The 23974-nt window shown below is 45.1% G+C and overlaps 1 protein-coding gene across 4 annotated transcripts in view; it reads left to right on the top strand.

The window, feature by feature from the left end:
• Positions 1–16668, top strand: part of swi5 (SWI5 homologous recombination repair protein) — a 55734-nt gene extending 39066 nt beyond the window's left edge. Inside the window, exons 4-5 of one of the 4 annotated variants that reach the window (XM_073071743.1) lie at positions 926–990; positions 16493–16668. In XM_073071743.1, coding sequence (XP_072927844.1) covers positions 926–968 — 43 coding nt within the window. In that variant the 3' untranslated portion in view covers positions 969–990; positions 16493–16668. Of the gene's footprint in view, positions 1–925; positions 1001–5790; positions 7599–10626; positions 12320–16492 lie in introns of those variants that run through there. The other 3 variants (XM_073071745.1, XM_073071744.1, XM_073071742.1) reach the window with 3 other exon arrangements.
• The last annotated feature ends 7306 nt before the right edge of the window (positions 16669–23974 follow it).

Genomic DNA, 23974 nt, shown 5'->3' with positions numbered 1-23974 from the left:
GTAAGTAATTGTTAAAATTTTTGTTCTTGTCAGACCAAAAATGTTTTTTTGGAGGGAGGTGTTACGTACCCGTGACACGTGACAGTGGTACCCTTGTCACGTGACTAGGGTTGAAGTTATACTGGACTTGAGGTAATGGTCTTGTGATGGTGGAGTGAAGTCATTTTCCCGCCAGTAGAGGTCATGTGACAGGTTTTTTTTTACAGGGTATAAAAGGAAGACCCCACCCTGTCAGGTGGGGCAGTTCGTGGCTGGATTTGCCAAGTTGACTTCATGCCACTGCGTGATTTAATGTGATGACGCAGTTTAGTTAAAAGATGAAGTTTTATCTAATGCCTAAAGTTTAAAAGGTCATTGCCAGCAGTTTCTTACAATACTGCTAGTGGAGAGTGAAGATAAAAGTTTAGGAAGTTAAAGATCGAGGAGAATCGAATTTCGACGGTGGATTGGGTTCGACCTTGTGTGATCCTCATTCGGAAGGATTTCGTTGACTGTTCTCGTGATAATCTCTGCGGGAAAGCAGGAGATTGAGAATAGTGTGGAAGAAGAGGTCAGTGCTTTTAAACCATTACGTTTCATAAAATTCTACGTGGGAAGAATTCGACGCCGGGGATCGAAGGACAACGACGTGGAAGAGAATTTTAAATCGCCTTAAAAAGTCTCTCCTTTTAAATGGACTGTGAACATTTTGATCTTTCGGCATATCGCTTTAAAGAACTGTTTTTTTTTCAACATCGCTTTAAGAACTGTTTCTGCTGCATCGCTTTAAGAACTGTGAAGCTGCCGCACAGCAGCTGATTTCCGGTTACGTTAGTGTTTGTTTACTTTTGGGGGGGTTTGTTTTCAGTGTTTAATAAACGTGTTATTTGTTATAAAAACCCTTGCCTAACTCACATATATTTATTGTTGCCTGAATACGTAACAGAAGGAAGGCTTTGGCTCGAGAGGCTTCGGCGAGCAGAGGCTGAGGACGAGCTTGCTCCCAGTGAGGTAAGGCCGAGTAAGTTCCTTTCATTAATTTAATTAATTTAGGAGTAGGTAATGGAGGCAGCAGTTAGGGCAGTTGAGTGCTCCGTTTGCAGTATGTGGGAAGTCAGGGCGAGCACTGGTGTCTCTGATGACTACACCTACAAAAGGTGCATCCAGCTGCAGCTCCTGACAAACCGTTTTAGGGAAATGGAGCTGGATGAACTTTGGATCATTCGGGTGGCAGAGGCAGAAATAGACAGGAGTTACAGGGAGATCATCCCTAAAAATCAGGAGACAGGTAGCTGGGTGACTGTCAGGGGAGGGAAGGGGAATAGACAGAATGAGCAGAGCACCCCTGTGGCCATTCTCATCAACAATAAGTATACTGTTTTGGATACTGTTGGTGGGGATGACCTACCAGGGACAAGTTGCAGTGGTTGCGTCTCTGGCACCGAGACTGGACCCTCAGCTCAGAAGGGAAAGAGGGAAAAGAGGAGAGCAGTAGTGATAAGGGATTCGATAGTTAGGGGGACAGATAGGAGGTTCTGTGGGAGAGATTGAGAATCCCGGATGGTCAGTTGCCTCCCTGGTGCCAGGGTCCGCGATATCTCGGATAGAGTTTTCAGTATTCTCAAGAGGGAGGGTGAGCAGCCAAATGTCGTAGTCCATGTAGGGACCAATGACGTGGGTAGGAAGAGTGAGGAGGTCCTGCAAAGAGAATTTAGGGAGTTAGGTGCAGAGTTGAAGAACAGGACCTCCAGGGTTGCAATTTCAGGATTGCTACCCGTGCCACGTGCTGGTGAGGCTAGAAATAGGAAGATAATGCAGCTAAATATGTGACTAAGGAGTGGGTGCAGGAGGGAGGGCTTCTGACGGGACGGGTTGCACCTGAACTGGAGGGGGACTAACATCCTTGCGGGAAGGTTTACTAGTGCTGCTCCGAGGGGTTTAAACTAGATTTGCAGGGGGAGGGGAACTAGAGTGGAGGAGGATAAAGGTCATGTGAGAGCTGCAAGTATAGTGCATGGAGTAAAGCCAGATCTAACATATAAAGAGGCTTTGAGGAAAGATAAACAGAATAAAGGGTGTAAGGGTAGTAAGGTAGAAGGGCTAAAGTGCGTGTACTTCAACGCAAGACGCATCAGGAACAAAGGTGATGAACTGAGAGCTTGGATACATACATGGAATTATGATGTAGTGGCCATTACAGAGACTTGGCTGGCACCAGGGCAGGAATGGATTCTCAATATTCCTGGATTTCAGTGCTTTAAAAGGGATAGAGAGGGGGAAAGAGGAGGAGGGGTGGCATTACTGGTCAGGGATACTATTACAGCTGCAGAAATGGTGGGTAACGTAGCAAGATCCTCTTTTGAGTCAGTATGGGTGGAAGTCAGGAACAGGAAGGGAGCAGTTACTCTACTGGGGGTATTCTATAAGCTCCCTGGTAGCAGCAGAGATACCGAGGAACAGATTGGGAGGCAGATTTTGGAAAGGTGCAAAAATAACAGGGTTGTTATCATGGGTGACTTTAACTTCCCTAATATTGATTGGCACCTGATTACTGTAGATTTCGCACTACAGAGCGCACCTGATTAAAAGCCGCTGGCTCTAATTTTAGAAAGAAAATCAATTTTGTACTTGTACAAGCCGCACCGGATTTTAGGCCGCAGGTGTCCCACGTTGTAATATGAGATATTTACACAGAAAGATATTACACGTGAGGATTTTTTAACTTTTAATTAAATCCATATGGTAACATAAACAAATACATATTGCAAATGCTTTTTTTCAAACCGTGCCTGTAACGCGGCTACTTTTAAATATACATATGTATCAGTAACACAAATTACGTTGCGTATACTTTTTTACTGAACAACATTCCAATATCTCCTAATGACTGGTAAAAAATATATATACTGCAGCCTACCAGGAAAAGTTATTGATCGCCTTTAACTTAAAAGCAGCGTTCGCTCAGATCTAATGCCGCTCGCCCCCACCTTCCCGTTTATCGCAAACCGGTATTTCCCACAAGACGCGGCGAAACCGGGTGTGATGTCATAGCATCCCGGGATGTAGTACAGAAAACAAATATAGTTAAAACACTTCTAACTTTAACTAGAAAATGAATTACTAAGCGAAAATATTATAAACTAAATAACTGCCATAAAGGCAGCACAATGCTTTTCTTCGAGTGTTTTCCATGTTGATGAGGGTGAGTACAAATGACTGATTTACAATAATTGTGAAAGTGCGCTTGATTTATCGTACAATTTCATTGGACCTCTGTGAACTACTCATCAATTTTATTGGTCTACTGTTACGAGGCAAAATGTTTTTGGCGGCATGAAAAAAAATCATGCATTAGCCGCACCGTAGTAAAGGCCGCAGTGTTCAAAGCTGTTCAAAATGTGGGAAAAAAGTAGTGGCTTATAATCCGACATCTACGGTAGTTCCAATGGTTTAGTCGGGGCAGAGTTTGTTAAGTGCGTCCAGGACGGATTCCTATCACAGTAGGCCGACTAGGGGGAATGCCATATTAGATCTAGAATTTGGTGATGAACCAGGTCAGGTCACAGATCTCTCAGTGGGTAAGCATCTGGAAGACAGTGACCACCGCTCCCTGGCCTTTAACATTATCATGGAACAGAAGAGGACAGGAACATTTTTAATTGAGGAAGGGCAAATTATGAGGCTATAAGGCTAGAACTTGCGAGTGTGAATTGGGATGATGCTTTTGCAGGGAAATGTACTATGGACATGTGGTCGATGTTTAAGGATCTCTTGCAGGATGTTAGGGATAAATTTGTCCCGGTGAGGAAGATAAAGAATGGTAGGGTGAAGGAACCATGGGTTACAAGTGAAGTGGAGAATCTAGTCAGATGGAAGAAGGCAGCATACGTGAAGGTTAGGAAGCAAGGATCAGATGAGTCTTGAGGAATATAGGGTAGCAAGAAAGGAGCTTAAGAAGGGGCTGAAGAGAGCAAGAAGGGGGCATGAGAAGGAACTGGCATGTAGAGTAGAGGAAAACCCCAAGGCATTCTTCAATTATATGAAGAACAAAAGGTTGACAGGAGTGAAGATAGGACCAATTAAAGATAAAGGTGGGAAGATGTGCCTGGAGGCTGTGGAAGTGAACGAGGTCCTCAATGAATACTTCTCTTTGGTATTCACCACTGAGAGGGAACTTGATGACGGTGAGGACAATATGAGTGAGGTTGATGTCCTGGAGCATGTTGATATTAAGGGAGAGGAGGTGTTGGAGTTGTTAAAATACATTAGGACGAATAAGTCCCCGGGGCCTGATGGAATATTCCCCAGGCTGCTCCACGAGGCGAGGGAAGAGATTGCTGAGCCTCTGGCAAGGATCTTTATGTCCTCGTTGTTCACGGGAATGGTACCGGAGGATTGGAGAGAGGCGAATGTTGTCCCCTTGTTCAAAAAAGGTAGTAGGGATAGTCCGGGTAATTATAGACCAGTGAGCCTTATGTCTGCGGTGGGAAAACTGTTGGAAAAGATTCTTAGAGATAGGATCTATGAGCATTTAGAGAATCATGGTCTGATCAGGGACAGTCACCATGGCTTTGTGAAGGGCAGATCATGCCTAACAAGCCTGATAGAGTTCTTTGAGGAGGCAACCAGGCATATAGATGAGGGTAGTGCAGTGGATGTGATCTACATGGATTTTAGTAAGGCACTTGACAAGGTTCCACACAGTAGGCTTATTCAGAAAGTCAGAAGACATGGGATCCAGGAAAGTTTGGCCAGGTGGATTCAGAATTGGCTTGCCTGCAGAAGGCAGAGGGTCGTGGTGGAGGGAGTACATTCGGATTGGACGGTTGTGTCTAGTGGTGTCCCACAAGGATCAGTTCTGGGACCTCTACTTTTCGTGATTTTTATTAACGACCTGGATGTCGGGGTAGAAGGGTGGGTTGGCAAGTTTGCAGATGACACAAAGGTTGGTGGTGTTGTGGATAGTGTAGAGGATTGTCAAAGATTGCAGAGAGACATTGATAGGATGCAGAAGTGGGCTGAGAAGTGGTCGATGGAGTTCAACCCAGAGAAGTGTGAGGTGGTACACTTTGGAAGGACAAACTCCAAGGCAGAGTACAAAGTAAATGGCAGGATACTTGGAAGTGTGGAGGAGCAGAGGGATCTGGGGGTACATGTCCACAGATCCCTGAAAGTTGCCTCACAGGTAGATAGGGTAGTTAAGAAAGCTTATGGGGTGTTAGCTTTCATAAGTCGAGGGATAGAGTTTAAGAGTCGCGGGGTAATGATGCAGCTCTTTAAAACTCTGGTTAGGCCACGCTTGGAGTACTGTGTCCAGTTCTGGTTGCCTCACTATAGGAAGGATGTGGAAGCATCGGAAAGGGTACAGAGGAATTTACCAGGATGCTGCCTGGTTTAGAGAGTATGCATTATGATCAGAGACTAAGGGAGCTAGGGCTTTACTCTCTGAAGAGAAGGAGAATGAGAGGAGACATGATAGAGGTATACAACATATTAAGAGGAATAGATAGAGTGGACAGCCAGCGCCTTTTCCCCAGGGCACCACTGCTCAGTACAAGAGTACATGGCTTTAAGGTAAGGGGAGGGAAGTTCAAGGAGGATATCAGAGGAAGGTTTTTCACTCAGAGAGTGGTTGGTGTGTGGAATGTACTGCCTGAGTCAGTGGTGGAGGCAGATACACTAGTGAAATTTGAGAGACTACTAGACAGGTATATGGAGGAATTTAAGGTGGGGGGTTATATGGGAGGCAGGGTTTGAGGGTCGGCACAGCATTGTGGGCTGAAGGGCCTGTATTGTTCTATGTTCTATCAGGTTCTCAACTTTGATGGCACGGCAGACTGAGAAAGAGAAGAAATTGCACATTGCATCTGAAAGCAGTCACCCCCAGCCTGAATGGGCAGTGAATACAAATGAGCTGGGCCCTTTCAGTGGTTGGCCAGCGATCGACTGGATAGTTTGGAAGGGGTGCCACCGGGGAGAGGTCTTTGAAGTCATTCAAATAGAGGGCACCCCAACCCCTTCTGTTCATCGATCAGAGGGCATGCGAACCCTAATACATTTATCCGGCTGGTGCCCCTGGAAGAGAAAGTTTTAGCTATCAGAGAATGAAAGGGTAAAGATGAAGAATGTGATCAAAACTGCAGTAGGCCAGTAGGAGATGAGGCAACTGGCATACAAATGATGAAGATGCATTTTGAAAGACTGTCAAATTTCTGGAACAATCTCTGCTTAGAGTCTTGTAAGGAGCCATTAGGGATGATTGCGTAGATGTCGATGCACATAAGGATGTGATAGGTAATTGGGGAAGGTAGTCCTAAGAACAGTATTTTTTCTGCCCTTTTTGATTAGATCCTCCTTAAAGTTTAGCCTTTCCTGGAACAAATTCATTTTTGTCCAGAAAAACCAAGAAGAGGGGCAGTTAAGATGTATTCTGGAGTTAGGGTAAATAGCAAATATTTACTTAACCAGCAACCAATCTTCAGACTTGAATGTGAACTATAGATTAAATTTAAAATACAGCCCTGAACAATAGTTTTCCTGGAGCTATGCACTGGAGTTAATTGCTAACCAGACAATGCTGATTAACATTCATCTTGGGTGTCTGCAGTGTGGGTGTGAAGAAGGAGGTGTGTGACAAATATATGTAATTCAAAATAAGAATTGTAAATACATTCTAACTATAGAACTGTCCTGATGTTATCTTTGCTCATCAGAATACAAAAAAATGTCATGTAATATTAGGTCAGGAGACATCTTCCTCCAACAGCGTCTCATTTTTGTTGAATAAAACACTTGTGTCTCCACTAGCTTCAGTGTCTCTCCAGTGACTTTGTTCACATTACAACATCCTCTTATAGACCATTATGTAATCCCACACACAAAAAATTCAACCTTCCCACCTTCCAGAATCGTGGAAAACTAAAAATATTGCAAACATTTGATATCTTCAGGCAGCATCTGTCAACAGAGAAATATAAGTAATGAGAAGTAGGTGTGTGCTAATTGGAGTATGCTTCTCTCAAAAACAAAGTGGTCTCAGTATTGCTTTCCTGCCCCATTTGACTCCATGTCATTTAAATGTCACCCCATTGGATATTCAAGATTCAAGATCATTTATTGTCATTCTTCAGTACACGAGTGTAAAAGAGAATGAAACAGTTGTTGCTGCGGATCCAATGCATCATCAAAACACATTAAGCATAAAGAACACAATAAATATAAAAGCAGATGTAAGATTCAAAATTAAGATGTGCGTTTCTGACAGGTCCGGGTTAAAGTCAAGGGACAACTGTGATTTAATTATGTTTAGGGACAAATGTGATTTAATTATGTCTGGGTTAAAGTCTGTAAACAAGTGTGATCTAATTATGAATGCAGAAGCCTTGACAAAATTAACTGTTTGTGGAATCATTGAAGTCCTGAGATATGGACTATTGTTTTACAGAAACGTGTAAAAAAACAACTCCAAATATGGAATGGGAAAACACTGTGTACCTCCCGAGTCAGGGAGGGGGGTGGTAAGGAAGAAGGATAAAACCTGCTGCCCTGTAAGTTTCAGGGTTCCCTTCTCTGAAGGGGCCCAGCTCTGCAGAACTGTTAATAAACTTTGTTTCCTTGAATTTGTCTTGAAGCCATTATTTGGGAGCGTGGCTCGTTTCTGACAACTTGGGGCGCTCGTCCGGGATCCACACTCCAGCCGTGAGGGGGGCAAGGAAGGACATCGGAGAAGGTGCACCCTGCCGAGTTCGGCAGTCCCTGATTCCTTGCTCGTCGCCCCGCGCGGCTTGAGCGAGTGATATCCGGCGGACTCAAGGAAACAAAGAGGGGTTGTCGAGGCAGTTGAGACAGTGAGCGATCGAGTAATTTCTGTGCACAGGACCCAGGTAAGAAATTGAATTCCTGTAGAGACGTAGTACACAAGAATCGTGGAACTGCGGGGTTCCTGCAGGTGATTTCTCCTGTAGAGACGTAGTACACGAGAATTGTGGAACTGCGGGGTTCCTGCAGGTGATTTCTCCTGTAGAGACGTAGTACACGAGAATTGTGGAACTGCGGGGTTCCTGCAGGTGATTCTTCCTGTAGAGACGTAGTACACGAGAATTGTGGAACTGCGGGGTGCCTGCAGGTGAATTCCTGGGCGATCGCGGGAATACAGGTTCCGGAATTGGACAGGAGTGACCGAGCTAGGTGGGTCACATTCAAATTAAATTCCTGCAGAGACGTAGTGCACGAGAATTGTGGAATTACGGGGTGCCTGCGGGTGGATTGGAACCGAGCAAGTCCTCGAGATGGGGAATAAGGGGTCTAAGAGAGAAAAGGGTAAAGGAAATCCAGGTGCCAATGATGAAAAATACCCCGGGGTACCCCCTGATAGTCCGTTGGGACGGATGTTAGAAAATTGGGATTATGGGAGGCGAAAAGGGAAGTCAAAGAAAAAATGATACAGTACTGTGAATTCTGGTCCCGCCAGCCGATCCAAGGGTCGGCTGTGTGATGGCCTAAGTTCGGGTCTAGCGAGGATTGGGTACAACAAGCCCTTAATCTGTACGTGAATTCAAAACCTAACGTTAAACCCGAAGAAAGTGATTATGCCCTATGCTGGTTACCAACGACAAATAGTTATAAATTGAAAACGATAAATGAAGGGGGACAGAAAAAGAATACATGGGAGGTGCTCGACCACCTGCCGCCCCATATATGCCCCCTACCGCTCCGCAAATCGAAGACCCTGAGACGGAGGTTGGCCAACAGCTGATTCGTGTTGAATTTGTATCGAAAGCATGGCCAGAAAAAAAAAACTGGAAAAACTAGAAGATTGGAATACTAAACCCTTAAGTGAACTACTTAGGGAGGCACAGAAAGTGTTTGTAAGAAGGGATGAAGAGAAGCAGAAGACGGCAAGGATAATGGTCCAGACAGTGCGACAAGTAACCGCAGATAGTAGAGAGAGAGACGGGGACCATGGTTGGATCGAGGTAGTAGCCAGGAGCAAGGAGGAGGGCTAAGGAAGGCTTTAAGATGTTTTCACTGCAACGAAGAGGGACACTTCAGGCGCGAGTGCCCCAGATACCGACGGGAAGTGCGCTCGTACGCTATGATGGAAGATGAAGACTAGGGAGGTCGGGGGTTCCACCCCTTGGGGATGAATTATCGGCAGGAACCCCTGGTAAATTTAAAAGTAGGTCCCCAAGGGTCAGATACAACCTTTATGGTAGATTCGGGTGCCGAAAGATCTAGCGTAATCCAGATACCTCCCGGCGCCCGAACCGGAACAAAGGTAATGGGAGTATCCGGTATTGGAGGCAAAATAATACAAGTACCTGTTATAGAAAACGTGAAAATTGAACATGAGGATAGGGTAACGGGACAGGACCTACTTTTGTTACCCTCTGCGAGATTCAACCTGCTCGGGCGGGATCTGCAAGTCAGGCTAGGCATCGGGACTGTGCCCAGGAACGGGAAGATAATGGTACAGCTGTTTGCCCTCAGGGAAGAAGACGATAGGAAAATAAGCCCGGAGGTATGGTACCAGGAAGGGAACCGGGGGGGTTTGAACGTCCCCCCTTGCAAATCTCACTATTACCTAACAGTTCGCCAGTACGGAGAAAACAGTACCCTATTTCAATGGAAGGAAGAAAAGGGCTGCAGCCAGTGATTGAAGGACTGATCGCTGACGGACTACTGGAGGAATGTATGTCACCGTATAATACCCCAATACTCCCGGTGCGAAAGCCAGATGGGACGTATCTGATGGTACAAGACCTGCGGGGCCTAAATGCAGTAGTCCAAACCCGATACCCGGTAGTGCCCAACCCTTACACGCTGATGAGTAAGATCTCCCCTGACCATGAATGGTTCAGTGTAATAGATCTAAAAGATGCCTTCTGGAGTTGCCCGCTAGAAGAGAGCAGTCGTGACATGTTTGCGTTCGAATGGGAAAATCCTACGACGGGGCGGAAAAGACAACTCCGGTGGACGGTCCTGCCACAGGGGTTCACCGAATCACCTAACCTATTTGGGCAGGTCTTGGAGCAAGTACTAGCAGAATTCCAATGTGCTCCAGAGAGCCAACTGCTACAGTATGTGGACGATCTATTACTATCCGGGCCAACACAGGAAGGGGTGCAGGAAGACACCATCAGACTACTGAACTTCCTGGGGAAGCAGGGGCTACGGGTCTCAAAGAAAAAGTTACAATTTGTAGAAAAGGAAGTAAGGTATCTGGGACACCGGGTCAGTAAAGGACAGCGATGCATTACCCCAGAAAGGATAGCTGGAATAACGGGAATGTCACTACCACGTACCAAGAAGGAGATACGCACCAGTTAATTTGCGATGCACTTGATTTCGAATGGAAGTACCATACCCTGTGGCATCCCCAGAGTTCGGGAAGAGTAGAACGAATGAACAGCACCCTAAAGGCACAACTGACCAAGTTGATGTTAGAAACCAAACTACCATGGACTAAGTGTCTCCCTATTGCCCTTTTAAGAATACGAACAGCGCCCCGCAAGGACATAGGAATATCCCCATATGAGATGTTGTTCGGACTCCCGTATTGGAATAAGGTGGAAGGGTACCCCACGCTGCAAGGGGGTGATATCTTTGTAAGGGACTATTTACTGGCACTGTCCCGTTCCTTTGCAGAACTGCGGAAAAAGGGTCTCTTGGCCCAGACTCCGCTGCTCGATTTTGCTTTACATCAGATCGTGCCTGGAGATTGGGTTCTGGTAAGGACCTGGAAGCTGGAGAAGTTACAGCCACAGTGGGAAGGCCCTTTCCAGGTCCTGCTAACAACAGAGGCGGCTGTACGGACAAAAGAAAAAGGGTGGACACACGCATCCAGGGTAAAAGGACCGGTGAAGCCCGAAAGCCGCACTGAGTGGACCTGTGTTCCCGGTGAAGAACCGATGGTGGTGAGGCTAAAAAGGCAGCAAAAATGAACTCTATGTGGACTGTAACATTATTGACTGTAATATATTTGATTCTATATGTCGGGGAAATTGAAGGGAAATGTGACAAGTGCAGAACCGTGGTACGAGTGGGGCAGAGGGTGTTCCCAGGATCATTTGTGTCCCACTCGCATGTGAATGATCGATGCTATGATCTAAGCAAGAGAGAAACATGTTGGGAGAATAGTAAACCTTATTGCCAAGTCTATAATAAAGGATACATGGGACAGGGGGGGACCATGAGAAGTCTCAGCTGTCCCAGGAAAGACCGGAGTTCTTCCTCCTGCATCAGGAGGGTGACCGGAAGCTGGGAATTAAGCTGTTTGATTCATTAAGGAGAGAAACACGGGAGATAAAGGTGGGCGAGTGGGGTGATGAGTGGCCACCGGCTTGCATCATTGAATACTATGGGCCAGCGACCTGGGCCCAGGATGGGTCGTGGGGGTATCGCACTCCTGTCTACATGTTAAACCGAATTATTAGACTGCAGGCAGTGGTGGGAGTGATAACCAATCAAACGGCACTGGCATTGGAGCTGTTGGCAAAACAGCAGAGTCAGATGCGAACAGCAATATACCAGAACAGGCTGGCTGTGGATTACCTATTGGCCTCTGAAGGCGGGGTATGAGGGAAGTTCAATCTTACAAACTGTTGCCTTAAGATAGACGACAGTGGAAAGGCCGTGTTAAAAATATCCGACAAAATTCGGAAACTGGCCCACGTGCCAGTACAAACCTGGAGATCCCTGGGGAACATGAGTTGGCTAGACGGGCTACTGGGAGGTAGTTGGTGGCGCACCGCTCTCCTAGTAGCAGGCGGGGGTCTAATGATTCTCTTACTTTTGCCGTGTTTGATTCCTTGTATACGAACACTGATCAGGCGCAGTATATTCCAGCTCCAGGCAGTAGCGATATCCCATCATGGGACAAACGAGCTAAAACTTATGCTATTAAAGAAGAAAGTGGGCCCCCTGGGAGTGAGAGAAATGCTAGCTGAAACGCACATCTTAAAAAGAAAAAGGGTGGTATTGTAAGATTCAAAATTAAGATGTGCGTTTCTGACAGGTCCGGTTTAAAGTCAAGGGACAACTGTGATTTAATTATGTTTAGGGACAAATGTGATTTAATTATGTCTGGGTTAAAGTCTGTAAACAAGTGTGATCTAATTATGAATGCAGAAGCCTTGACAAAATTAACTGTTTGTGGAATCATTGAAGTCCTGAGATATGGACTATTGTTTTACAGAAACGTGTAAAAAAACAACTCCAAATATGGAATGGGAAAACACTGTGTACCTCCCGAGTCAGGGAGGGGAGGGGTAAGGAAGAAGGATAAAACCTGCTGCCCTGTAAGGTTCAGGGTTCCCTTCTCTGAAGGGGCCCAGCTCTGCAGAACTGTTAATAAACTTAGTTTCCTTGAATTTGTCTTGAAGCCATTATTCGGGAGCGTGGCTCGTTTCTGACAGCAGACATGTAAAATATAATGTACAAGTAACTGTTACATACATACACTGATTGTATATAACGTGATGTGAGCTCTCATTGGAGGGTGGGTTAATGCGTGGAGGTGTTGATCAGCCTGATGGTAGATATCGAATTACAGTTGTGGTAGACAACTCAGAATCAGAATCTGGTTTAATATCACTGGCATATGTCGTGAAATTCATTAACTTTACGGCAGCAGTACAATGAAATGCATGATAAATAGATGTAGAGAAAAAACTAAATTACAGTAAATATATATATATGTCCATTAAATAGGTAAGTTAAAATAAAGAATGCAAAAAAAACCCTGAAATTTAAAAAAAGTAGTGAGGTCGTGTTCATGGGTTCAATGTCCATTTAGGAATCTGATGGCAGAGGGGAAGAAGCTGTTCCTGAATCACTGAGTGTGTGCCTCCAGACTTCTGTACCTCCTTCCTGATGGTAGCAGTGAGAAAAGGATATGTCATTTTTGATGGGGGTCCTTAATAATGGATGTCATCTTTCTGAGGCATCACTCCTTGAACATGTCTTGGATTCTATGGAGGCCAGTGTCCTAGATGGAGCTAACTAATTTTACAACTTTCTGTAGCTTCTTTCGGCCCTGTGCAGTAACCCCTGGCACCCCCGCCCCAGAACACCAGACAGTGATGCAGCCTGTCAGAATGCTCTCCACAGTACATCTATAGAAGTTTTGGAGTGTTCTCAAAAGCTTAGGTGACAAAGCAATCTCTTCAAACTCCTAATGAAGTACATCTGTTCTCTTGCCTTAATAGATGCATTGATATGTTGGGACCAGGTTAGATCCTCAGAGATCTTGACACCCAGGAACTTGAAACTGCTCACTCTCTCCACTTCTCATTCCTCGATGAGGATTGGTTTGAGTTCCCTCGTCTTACCCTTCCTGAGGTCCACAATCAGGTCTTTTTATCTTACATTGTGCAAGTTTGTTGCTGTGACACCATTCAACTAGCTGATATATCTCACTCCTGTACACCCTCTTATCTCCATCTGAGATTCTACCTTCCTCAGGAGACTACAGAGATTTGTTATGTCATCAAAAACCTTGGCAAACCTCTGTAGATGTAGATGTGCGGTGGAAAGAGTGCTGACTGGCTACATTACGGCCTGGTATGGGAAAACCAATGTCTTTGAGCAGAAAATCCTACAAAAGGTATTGGATTCTGCCCAGTAAAACCCACCCAAACAATGAGCACATCCGTATGAGTTGTTGAGTTGTGTTCACCACCCAGACCCTGTTCTTTTTTCACTGCTGCCATTAGGTAGAAGGTACAGGTGCCTCAGGACTCATGTCAGGTTCAAGAACAGTTACTGCCCCTCTTCCATCAGGCTCTTGAACAAAATGGGTTAACTCCACTTATTCCACTTCTGGTGTTCCCACAACCAATGGTCTCACTTGAAGGACTCTTTATCTTGTTATTTCATGCTCGTTTATTTATTGCTATTTATTTATATTTGCATTTGCACAGTTTGTTTTCCATTGATCGTGTTTACAGTGGCTGCTCTATAGATAGACAATGGACAATAGGTGCAGAAGTAGACCATTCGGCCCTTCAAGCCTGCACCGCCATTTTGAGATCATGGCTGATCAATTACTATCAATACCCGGTTCCTGCCTTGTCCCCATATCCCTTGATTCCCCTATCCATAAGATACCTATCTAGCTCCTTCTTGAAAGCATCCAGAGAATTGGCCTCCACTACCTTCCGAGGCAGTGCATTCCAGACCCCCACAACTCTCTGGGAGAAGAAGTTTTTCCTTAACTCTGTCCTAAATGACCTACCCCTTATTCTCAAACCATGCCCTCTGGTACTGGACTCTCCCAGCATCTGGAACATATTTCCTGCCTCTATCTTGTCCAATCCCTTAATAATCTTATATGTTTCAATCAGATCCCCTCTCAATCTCCTTAATTCCAGCGTGTACAAGCCCAGTCTCTCTAACCTCTCTGTGTAAGACAGTCCAGACATCCCAGGAATTAACCTCGTGAACCTGCACTTAACCTGCACTTCCTCTACAGCCAGGATGTCCTTCCTTAACCCTGGAGACCAAAACTGTACACAATACTCCAGGTGTGGTCTCACCAGGGCTCTGTACAAATGCAAGAGGATTTCCTTGCTCTTGTACTCAATTCCCTTTGTAATAAAGGCCAACATTCCATTAGCCTTCTTCACTGCCTGCTGCACTTGCTCATTCACCTTCAGTGACTGATGAACAAGGACTCTGAGATCTCTTTGTATTTCTCCCTTACCCAACTCTACACCGTTCAGATAATAATCTGCCTTCCTGTTCTTACTCCCAAAGTGGATAACCTCACACTTGTTCACATTAAACGCCATCTGCCAAGTATCTGCCCACTCACCCAGCCTATCCAAGTCACCCTGAATTCTCCTAACATCCTCATCACATGTCACACTGCCACCCAGCTTAGTATCATCAGCAAATTTGCTGATGTTATTTTCTATGCCTTCATCCAAATCGTTAACGTAAATGGTAAACAGCTGTGGTCCCAATACCGAGCCCTGTGGCACCCCACTAGTCACCACCTGCCATTCCGAGAAACATCCATTCACCGCTACCCTTTGCTTTCTATCTGCCAACCAGTTTTCTATCCATGTCAATGCCTTCCCCCCGATGCCCTGAGCTTTGATTTTACCCACCAATCTTCTATGTGGGACCTTATCAAATGCCTTCTGAAAATCGAGGTACACTACATCCACTGGATCTCCCCCGTCTAACTTCCTGGTTACATCCTCGAAAAACTCCAACAGATTAGTCAAGCATGGTTTACCCTTGGTAAATCCATGCTGGCTCGGCCCAATCCTATCACTGCTATCTAGATATGCCACTATTTCATCCTTAATAATGGACTCTAGCATCTTTCCCACCACCGATGTCAGGCTGACAGGTCGATAGTTCTCTGTTTTCTCCCTCCCTCCTTTCTTAAAAAGTGGGATAACATTAGCCATTCTCCAATCCTCAGGGACTGATCCTGAATCTAAGGAACATTGGAAAATGATTACCAATGCATCCGCAATTTCCAGGGCCACCTCCTTTAGTACCCTAGGGTGCAGACCATCTGGACCTGGGGATTTGTCAGCCTTCTGTCCCATCAGTCTTCTCATCACCGTTTCCTTCCGAATGTCAATCTGTTTCATTTCCTCTGTTACCCTATGTCCTTGGCCCATCCATACATCTGGGAGATTGCTTGTGTCTTCCTTAGTGAAAACAGATCTAAAGTACTCATTAAATTCTTCTGCCATTTCTCTGTTTCCCATAACAATTTCACCCAATTCATTCTTCAAGGGCCCAAAGTTGTTCTTAACTATCTTCTTTCTCTTCACATACCTAAAAAAGCTTTTGCCATCTTCCTTTATATTCCTGGCTAGCTTGCGTTCGTACCTCATTTTTTCTCCCCGTATTGTCTTTTTAGTTAAGTTCTGCTGTTCCTTAAAAACTTCCCAATCATCTGTCCTCCCACTCACCTTAGCTCTGTCATATTTCCTTTTTTTTAATGCTATGCAATCTCTGACTTCCTTTGTCAACCACTGTGGCCCCTTTCCCCCCTTTGAATCCTTCCTTCTCTGGGGATTAACTGATTTTGCACCTTGTGCATTATTCCCAAGAATACCTGCCATTGCTGTTCCACTGTCTTTTCTGCTAGGCTATCCGTCCAGTCAACTTTGGCCAGCTCCTCCCTCATGGCTCCATAGTTTCCCCTGTTCATCTGCAACACTGACACCTCCGAGCTGCCCTTATCCTTCTCAAATTGCAGATAAAAACTTATCATATTGTGATCACTACCTCCTAATGGCTCCTTTACTGCGAGATCGCTTATCAAATCTGCTAACTATGGCCACAGGAAAAGGTTGCATGTGGTGAATCTGATAATGCATTTTACTTTGAACTTAATCCCCACGTACGTGTTAATAAATAATCGAGATCCAAGAGCACATTAAACTTTAAAAGGGAGATAACTTTATTTTTAAAAGAATATGGAAATCATTTGAACCATTTTAAGTCATGTTCTTGAAATATTCTGTGGCTTCAATTCCAATAGGAGCGGCCCAATGATTGGAGAGCGGAGTCAGTGGAGTCCTGGAGTGATGCGATGGTGCTGGCGGGTTTTTCGCCATTGTAGGTGGATGGAGACAACATTGATTGCTTTACTTCGATTCTGCTGATTAACATCTTCACCGGCTTCTGTGTTTCGGGATTGTTAATCTGAAGCAGTGTACATTCTTATATTATTCTGTGGTGTCTACTTCCACCAATAGGTGCGCAATAGCTGGGGAATAGACTGGATTTAAAGCTCTTCCAAATTTGACTGCTTTTTGATGGCCGCTGATTGTATTTCTTGATAGCCATCCTGCTATTGGGTTTCAGAGTTAGCTTCTGATGCCCCCGACTTGACTTTCTAGAGCTGTAATGCACATGAGTCATGTTAATAATATAAATCGTACCACGTGACATTGTAACGTTGCTGTTACTTGTACTGGGTGGGTCTGTTTTTACAACGCGTGAGAACAGGTCCCAGATACAGTGCAGTATAGTGCGCAGGTAATATAACATCATTTTTTTTTTGCACTTTGTCAAGTTTCCTTTCCAACCATGAAGCAACACAACGTGCTTCTAAATCACAGCCGCTCACTGCTTTTAAATAGTTCAGCGTTCGGAATATAATTGCACATTTCAGACAATAATTTCACGTTCCATCTCTTAACGATATTTTTTATTAAAAATGTTAAAATAATTTCACACTACTTTCAAGGAAACAATTTCGTTTTTATTCCAAAAATTAATTTGGAATTTAGTTTGTTTATGTAAGAAGTAAAAGACTGAATGTATTCAGGCGCAGAATGACACTGAGAGGAAGAGGGGGTGGGGGAGAAAGTGAGAGAGGCACAATTGGCTGGATTTGTGCCTTTAAGAGACTTCAAATAAGGAATTATGGAGGTGATCAAGAGACATATTAACGACAGACATTTGACAGAAATAAACAAAATAGGTGTCTAATAATTTCAATACATGTGTGAATGAATAGTTGACTTCAAAGAACACATTGAACTTTAAAATGGCTAGAAATTTATTTTGAAAGGAAGGTGGAATGCATTGGAATAATTTCAAGTCATCTCCTTGATAGTTTAAAGGTGGATTTAGCTTCCAACAGTAGAGGGCCAATGCCTGAAGAACAGAGTGGAATCACAGCAATCCTGCTTTGAAGGTGGACAATAGTTGGGCTGTTGCTACATGCTCGTCCTCTGACAACGTGACAGAGTTCGGATGCAGTTCATCTCACGCCTTAATTCAAATCCGTCAGGGACCGAGGTGGGGGAGGGGTGCTGCATTTTCCGGTAAAAATATCACATTACAATTCATCAAAATGAGGCAATACTGTGTCTACGGGAGATATAAAAAATAATTGACCAAAACAGTGTTCATTCTTAAATTATTCTGCGGGTAAAAAAATCCATCAGTATGAGAATGGACTGGGTATTATTAGACTGGAGATACAGGCGTCTTGGTTTAAGCTTTTCGGAATACTCTTGCTTTTTTGAGGGTAGTGATTGTATTTCTTCGCAGTGTTACTGCTATTGGCCAGCTTCTGATTCCTGCCGACTTGACTTTCCGGAGCTATTATGCTTCCAGGTGACACTGTAATATAGAACAAAGAACAATACAGCATAGTACAGGCCATTTGGCCCACAATGTTGTGCTGACCCTTAAACACTGCCTCCCATATATCCCCTTCACCTTAAATTCCTCCATATACCTGTCTAGTAGTCTCTTAAATTTCACTAGTGTATCTGCCTCCATCACTGACTCAGGCAGTGCATTCCACGCATCAACCACTCTCTGAGTAAAAAACCTTCCTCTAATATCCCCCTTGAACTTCCCTCCCCTTACCTTAAAGCCATGTTCTCTTGTACTGAGCAGTGGCGCCCTGGGGAAGAGGCACTGGATGTCCACTCTATCTATTCCTCTTAATATCTTGTACACCTCTATCATGTCTCCTCTCATCCCCCTTCTCTCCAGAGAGTAAAGTCCTAGCTCCCTTAATCGCCGATCATAATGCATACTCTCTAAACCAGGCAGCATCCTGGTAAATCTCCTCTGTACCCTTTCCAATGCTTCCACATCCTTCCTATAGTGAGGCGACCAAAATTGGACACAGTACTCCAAGCGTGGCCTAACCAGAGTTTTATAGAGCTGCATCATTACCCCACGACTCTTAAACTCTATCCTTCGACTTATGAAAGCTAACACTCCATAAGCTTTCTTAACTACCCTATCTACCTGTGAGGCAACTTTCAGAGATCTGTGGACATGTACCCCCAGATCCCTCTGCTCCTCCACACTGCCAAGTATCCTGCCATTTACTTTGTACTTTGCCTTGGAGTTAGTCCTTCCAAAGTGTACCACTTCACACTTCTCTGGGTTGAACTCCATCTGCCACTTCTCAGCCCACTTCTGCATCCTATCAATGTCTCTCTGCAATCTTCGACAATCCTCAACACTATCCACAACAACACCAACCTTTGTGTCATCTGCAAACTTGCCAACCTATCCTTCTACCCCCACCTCCAGGTCGTTAATAAAAATCACGAAAAGTAGAGGTCCCAGAACAGATCCTTGTGGGACACCACTAGTCACAACCGTCCAATCCGAATGTACTCCCTCCACCACGACCCTCTGCTTTCTGCAGGCAAGCCAATTCTGAATCTACCTGGCCAAACTTCCCTGGATCCCATGCCTTCTGACTTTCTGAATAAGCCTACTGTGTGGAACCTTGTCAAATGCCTTACTAAAATCCATGTAGATCACATCCACTACACTACCCTCATCTATATGCCTGGTCACCTCCTCAAAGAACTCTATCAGGCTTGTTAGGCATGATCTGCCCTTCACAAAGCCATGCTGACTATCCCTGATCAGACCATGATTCTCTAAATGCCCATAGATCCTATCTCTAAGAATCTTTTCCAACAGTTTTCCCACCACAGACGCAAGGCTCACTGGTCTATAATTACCTGGACTATCGCTACTACCTTTTTTAAACAACGGGACAACATTCACCTCTCTCCAGTCCTCTGGTACCATTCCCGTGGACCACGAGGACATAAAGATCCTAACCAGAGGCTCAGCAATCTCTTCCCTCGCCTCGTGGAGCAGCCTGGGGAATATTCTGTCAGGCCCCAGGGACTTATCCGTTCTAATGTATTTTAACAACTCCAACACCTCCTCTCCCTTAATATCAACATGCTCCAGAACATCAACCTCACTCATATTGTCCTCACCATCATCAAGTTCCCTCTCATTGGTGAACACCGAAGAGAAGTATTCATTGAGGACCTCGCTCACTTCCACAGCCTCCACATCTTCCCACCTTTATCTCTAATCGGTCCTACCTTCACTCCTGTCAACCTTTTGTTCTTCACATAATTGAAGAATGCCTTGGGGTTTCCCTTTACCCTACACACCAAGGCCTTCTCATGCCCCCTTCTTGCTCTCTTCAGCCCCTTCTTAAGCTCCTTTCTTGCTACCCTATATTCCTCAATAGACTCATCTGATCCTTTCTTCCTAAACCTCACGTATGGTGCCTTTGTCCATCTGACTAGATTCTACACCTCACTTGTCTCCCATGGTTCCTTCACCCTAGCATTCTTTATCTTCCTCACTGGGACAAATTTATCCCTAACATCCTGCAAGAGATCCCTAAACATCGACCACATGTCCATAGTACATTTCCCTGCAAAATCATCATCCCAATTCACACCCGCAAGTTCTAGCCTTATAGCCTCATAATTTGCCCTTCCCCAATTACTTTTCTATGATAATGTTAAAGGCCAGGGAGTGGTGGTCACTGTCCCCCAGATGCTCACCGACTGAGAGATCTGTGACCTGACCTGGTTCGTTACCTAATACTAGATCTAGTATGGCATTCCCCCAGTCGGCCTGTCAACATACTGTGGCAGGAATCTGTCCTGGATGCACTTAATAAACTCTGCCCCGACTAAACCATTGGAACTAATCAGGTGCCAATCAATATTAGGGAAGTTAAAGTCACCCATGATAACAACCCTGTTATTTTTTCACCTTTCCAAAATCTGCCTCCCAATCTGCTCCTCGGTATCTCTGCTGCTACCAGGGGGCCTATAGAATACTCCTAATAGAGTAACTGCTCCCTTCCTGTTCCTGACTTCTACCCATACTGACTCGAGGATCCTGCTACATTACCCACCCTTTCTGCCGCTGTAATAGTATCCCTGACCAGTAATGCCACTCCTCCTCCCCTTCACCCTCTCTATCCCTTTTAAAGCACTGAAATCCAGGAATATTGAGAATCCATTCCTGCCCTGGTGCCAGCCAAGTCTCTGTAATGGCCACTACATCATAATTCCATGTATGTATCCAAGCTCTCAGTTCATCACCTTTGTTCCTGATGCTTCTTGCATTGAAGTACACACACTTTAGCCCTTCTACCTTACTACCTTTACACCCTTTATTCTGTTTCTCTTTCCTTAAAGCCTTTTTATATGATAGATCTGGCTTTACTCCGTGCACTATACTTGCAGCTCTCGCATGACCTTTATCCTCCTCCACCTCACTATCTGCTCTGACACTCTGGTTCCCCTCCCCCTGCAAATCTAGTTTAACCCCCCCGGAGCAGCACTAGCAAACCTTCCCGCAAGGATGTTAGTCCCCCTCCAGTTCAGGTGCAACCTGTCCCGTCGGAACAGATCCCATCTTCCCTGGAACAAGGCCTAATTGTCCAGAAACATGAAGCCCTCCCTCCTGCACCTACTCCTTAGCCATGTATTTAGCTGCATTATCTTCCTATTTCTAGCCTCACTAGCACGTGGCACGGGTAGCAATCCTGAGATTGCAACCCTGGATTTCCTGTCCTTCAATTTTGCACCTAACTCCCTAAACTCTCTTTGCAGGACCTCCTCCTTCTTCCTATCCATGTCAATGGTCCCTACATAGACCATGACATCTGGCTGCTCACCCTCTCTCTTGAGAATACTGAGAACTCGATCCAAGATATCGCGGACCCTGGCATCAGGGAGACAATGGACCATCCGGATTCTCGATCTCTTCCACAGAACCTCCTATCTGTCCCCCTAACTATCGAATCCCCTATCACTACTACTCTCCTCTTTTCCCTCCTTCCCTTCTGAGCTCAGGGCCCAGTCTCGGTGCCAGAGACGCAACCACTGCAACTTGTCCCTGGTAAGTCGTCCCCACCAACAGTATCCAAAACAGTATACTTATTGTTGATGGGAATGGCCACAGGAGTGCTCTGCTCATTCTGTCTACTCCCCTTCCCTCCCCTGACAGTCACCCAACTACCTATCTCCTGACTCTTAGGGGTGACTATCTCCCTGTAATTCCTGTTTATTTCTGCCTCTGCCTCCCGAATGATCCGAAGTTCATCCAGCTCCCGCTCCAGTTCCCTAACACGGTTTGTCAGGAGCTGCAGCTGGATGCACCTTTTGCAGGTGTAGTCATCAGGGACAATTGTGCTCACCCTGACTTCCCACATACTGCAAACGGAGCACTCAACTGCCCTAACTGCTGCCTCCATTACCTACTCCTAAGCTAATTAGAGTTGACGTTATCTTTTCTGTTTACATCGTGAGAGAGCCGTTCCCAGATGCATTTCAGCACAATGCAGAGGTCATAAACAGCAATTTTTTGTTGTTCCCCAAGTTCCCATTCCAGCCACTGAATGACACAATGTGTAACGCCAGCTGCTCGCGGCGTTAAAAGTTCATAGAAACATAGAAAACCTACAGCACAATACAGGCCCTTCGACCCACAATGCAGTGCCGAACATGTACTTAATCTGGAAATTAACCAGGTTTACCCATAGCCCTCTATTTTTCTGAGCTCTATGTACCAGGAGTCTCTTAAAAGACCCTATCGTATCCACCTCCATCACTGTCACCGGCAGCCCATTCCAAACACTCACCACTCTCAGCTTTAAAAAAACTTACCCCTAACAGCTCCTCTGTACCTACTCTCCAGCACCTTAAACCTGTGTGCCCTTGTGGCAACCATTTCAGTCCTGGGAAAAAGACTCTGACTATCCACACAATCAATGCCTCTCATCATCTTATACACCTCTATCAGGTCACCTCTCATCCTCCGTGGCTCAAGGAGAAAAGGCCGAGTTCACTCAACCTATTCTCATAAGGCAAGCTCCCCAATCCAGGCAACATCCTTGTAAATCTCCTCTGCACCCTTTCTATGGCTTCCACATCCTTCCTGTCTGAGGTGACCAGAACAGAGCACAGTACTCCAAGTGGGGTCTGGCCAGGGTCCAATATAACCATATAACAATTACAGCATGGAAACAGGCCATTTTGGCCCTTCTAGTCTATGCCGAACACTTACTCTCACCTAGTCCCACCTACCTGCACTCAGCCCATAACCTACCCTTTCCTGTCCATATACCTATCCAATTTTACTTTAAATGACAATACCAAACCTGCCTCTACCACTTCTACTGGAAGCTCGTTCCACACAGCTACCACTCTCTGAGTAAAGAAGTTCCCCCTTGTGTTACCCCTAAACTTTTGCCCCTTAACTCTCAACTCATGTCCTCTTGTTTGAATCTCCTCTACTCTCAATGGAAAAAGCTTATCCATGTCAACTCTATCTATCCCCCTCATAATTTTAAATACCTCTATCAAGTCCCCTCTCAACCTTCTATGCTCCAAAGAATAAAGGCCTAACTTGTTCAACCTTTCTCTGTAACTTAGGTGCTGAAACCCAGGTAACATTCTAGTAAATCTCCTCTGTACTCTCTCTATTTTGTTGACATCTTTCCTATAATTTGGTGACTAGAACTGTACACAATACTCCAAATTTGGCCAAATGCCTTGTACAATTTTAACATTACATCCCAACTCCTATACTCAATGCTCTGATTTATAAAGGCCAGCATACCAAAAGCTTTCTTCACCACCCGATCCACATGAGATTCCAATATAGCTGCAACATTACCTCACGGCTCTTTAAGTCAATCCCATGGTTGAAGAAGGCCAATACACCGTACGCCTTCTTGACCACACAGTCAACCTGCGCAGCAGCTTTGAGCATCCTATGGACTCAGACCCCAAGATCCCTCTGATCTTCCAAACTGCCAAGAGTCTTACCATTAGTACTATATTCTGCCATCATATTTGACCTACCAAAATGAACCACCTCACACTTATCTGGGTTGAACTCCATCTGCCACTTCTCAGCTCAGTTTTGCATCCTATCAGTGTCCCGCTGTAACCTCTGACAGCCCTCCACACTATCCACAACACCCCCAACCTTTGTGTCATCAGCAAACTTACTAACCCATCCCTCCACTTCCTCATCCAAGTCATTTATAAAAATCATGAAGCGTAGGGGTCCCAGAACAGATCCCTGAGGCACACCACTGGTCACTCACCTCCATGCAGAATATGACCCATCTACAACAACAACTCTTTGCCTTCTGTGGGCAAGCCATTTCTGGATCCACAAAGCAATGCCCCCTTGGATC

This window comes from Hemitrygon akajei, chromosome 18 (genome assembly GCF_048418815.1).
Source record: "Hemitrygon akajei chromosome 18, sHemAka1.3, whole genome shotgun sequence".
Taxonomy (NCBI): Eukaryota; Metazoa; Chordata; class Chondrichthyes; order Myliobatiformes; family Dasyatidae; genus Hemitrygon; species Hemitrygon akajei.
This window is presented reverse-complemented; position numbering and strand designations above follow the sequence as displayed.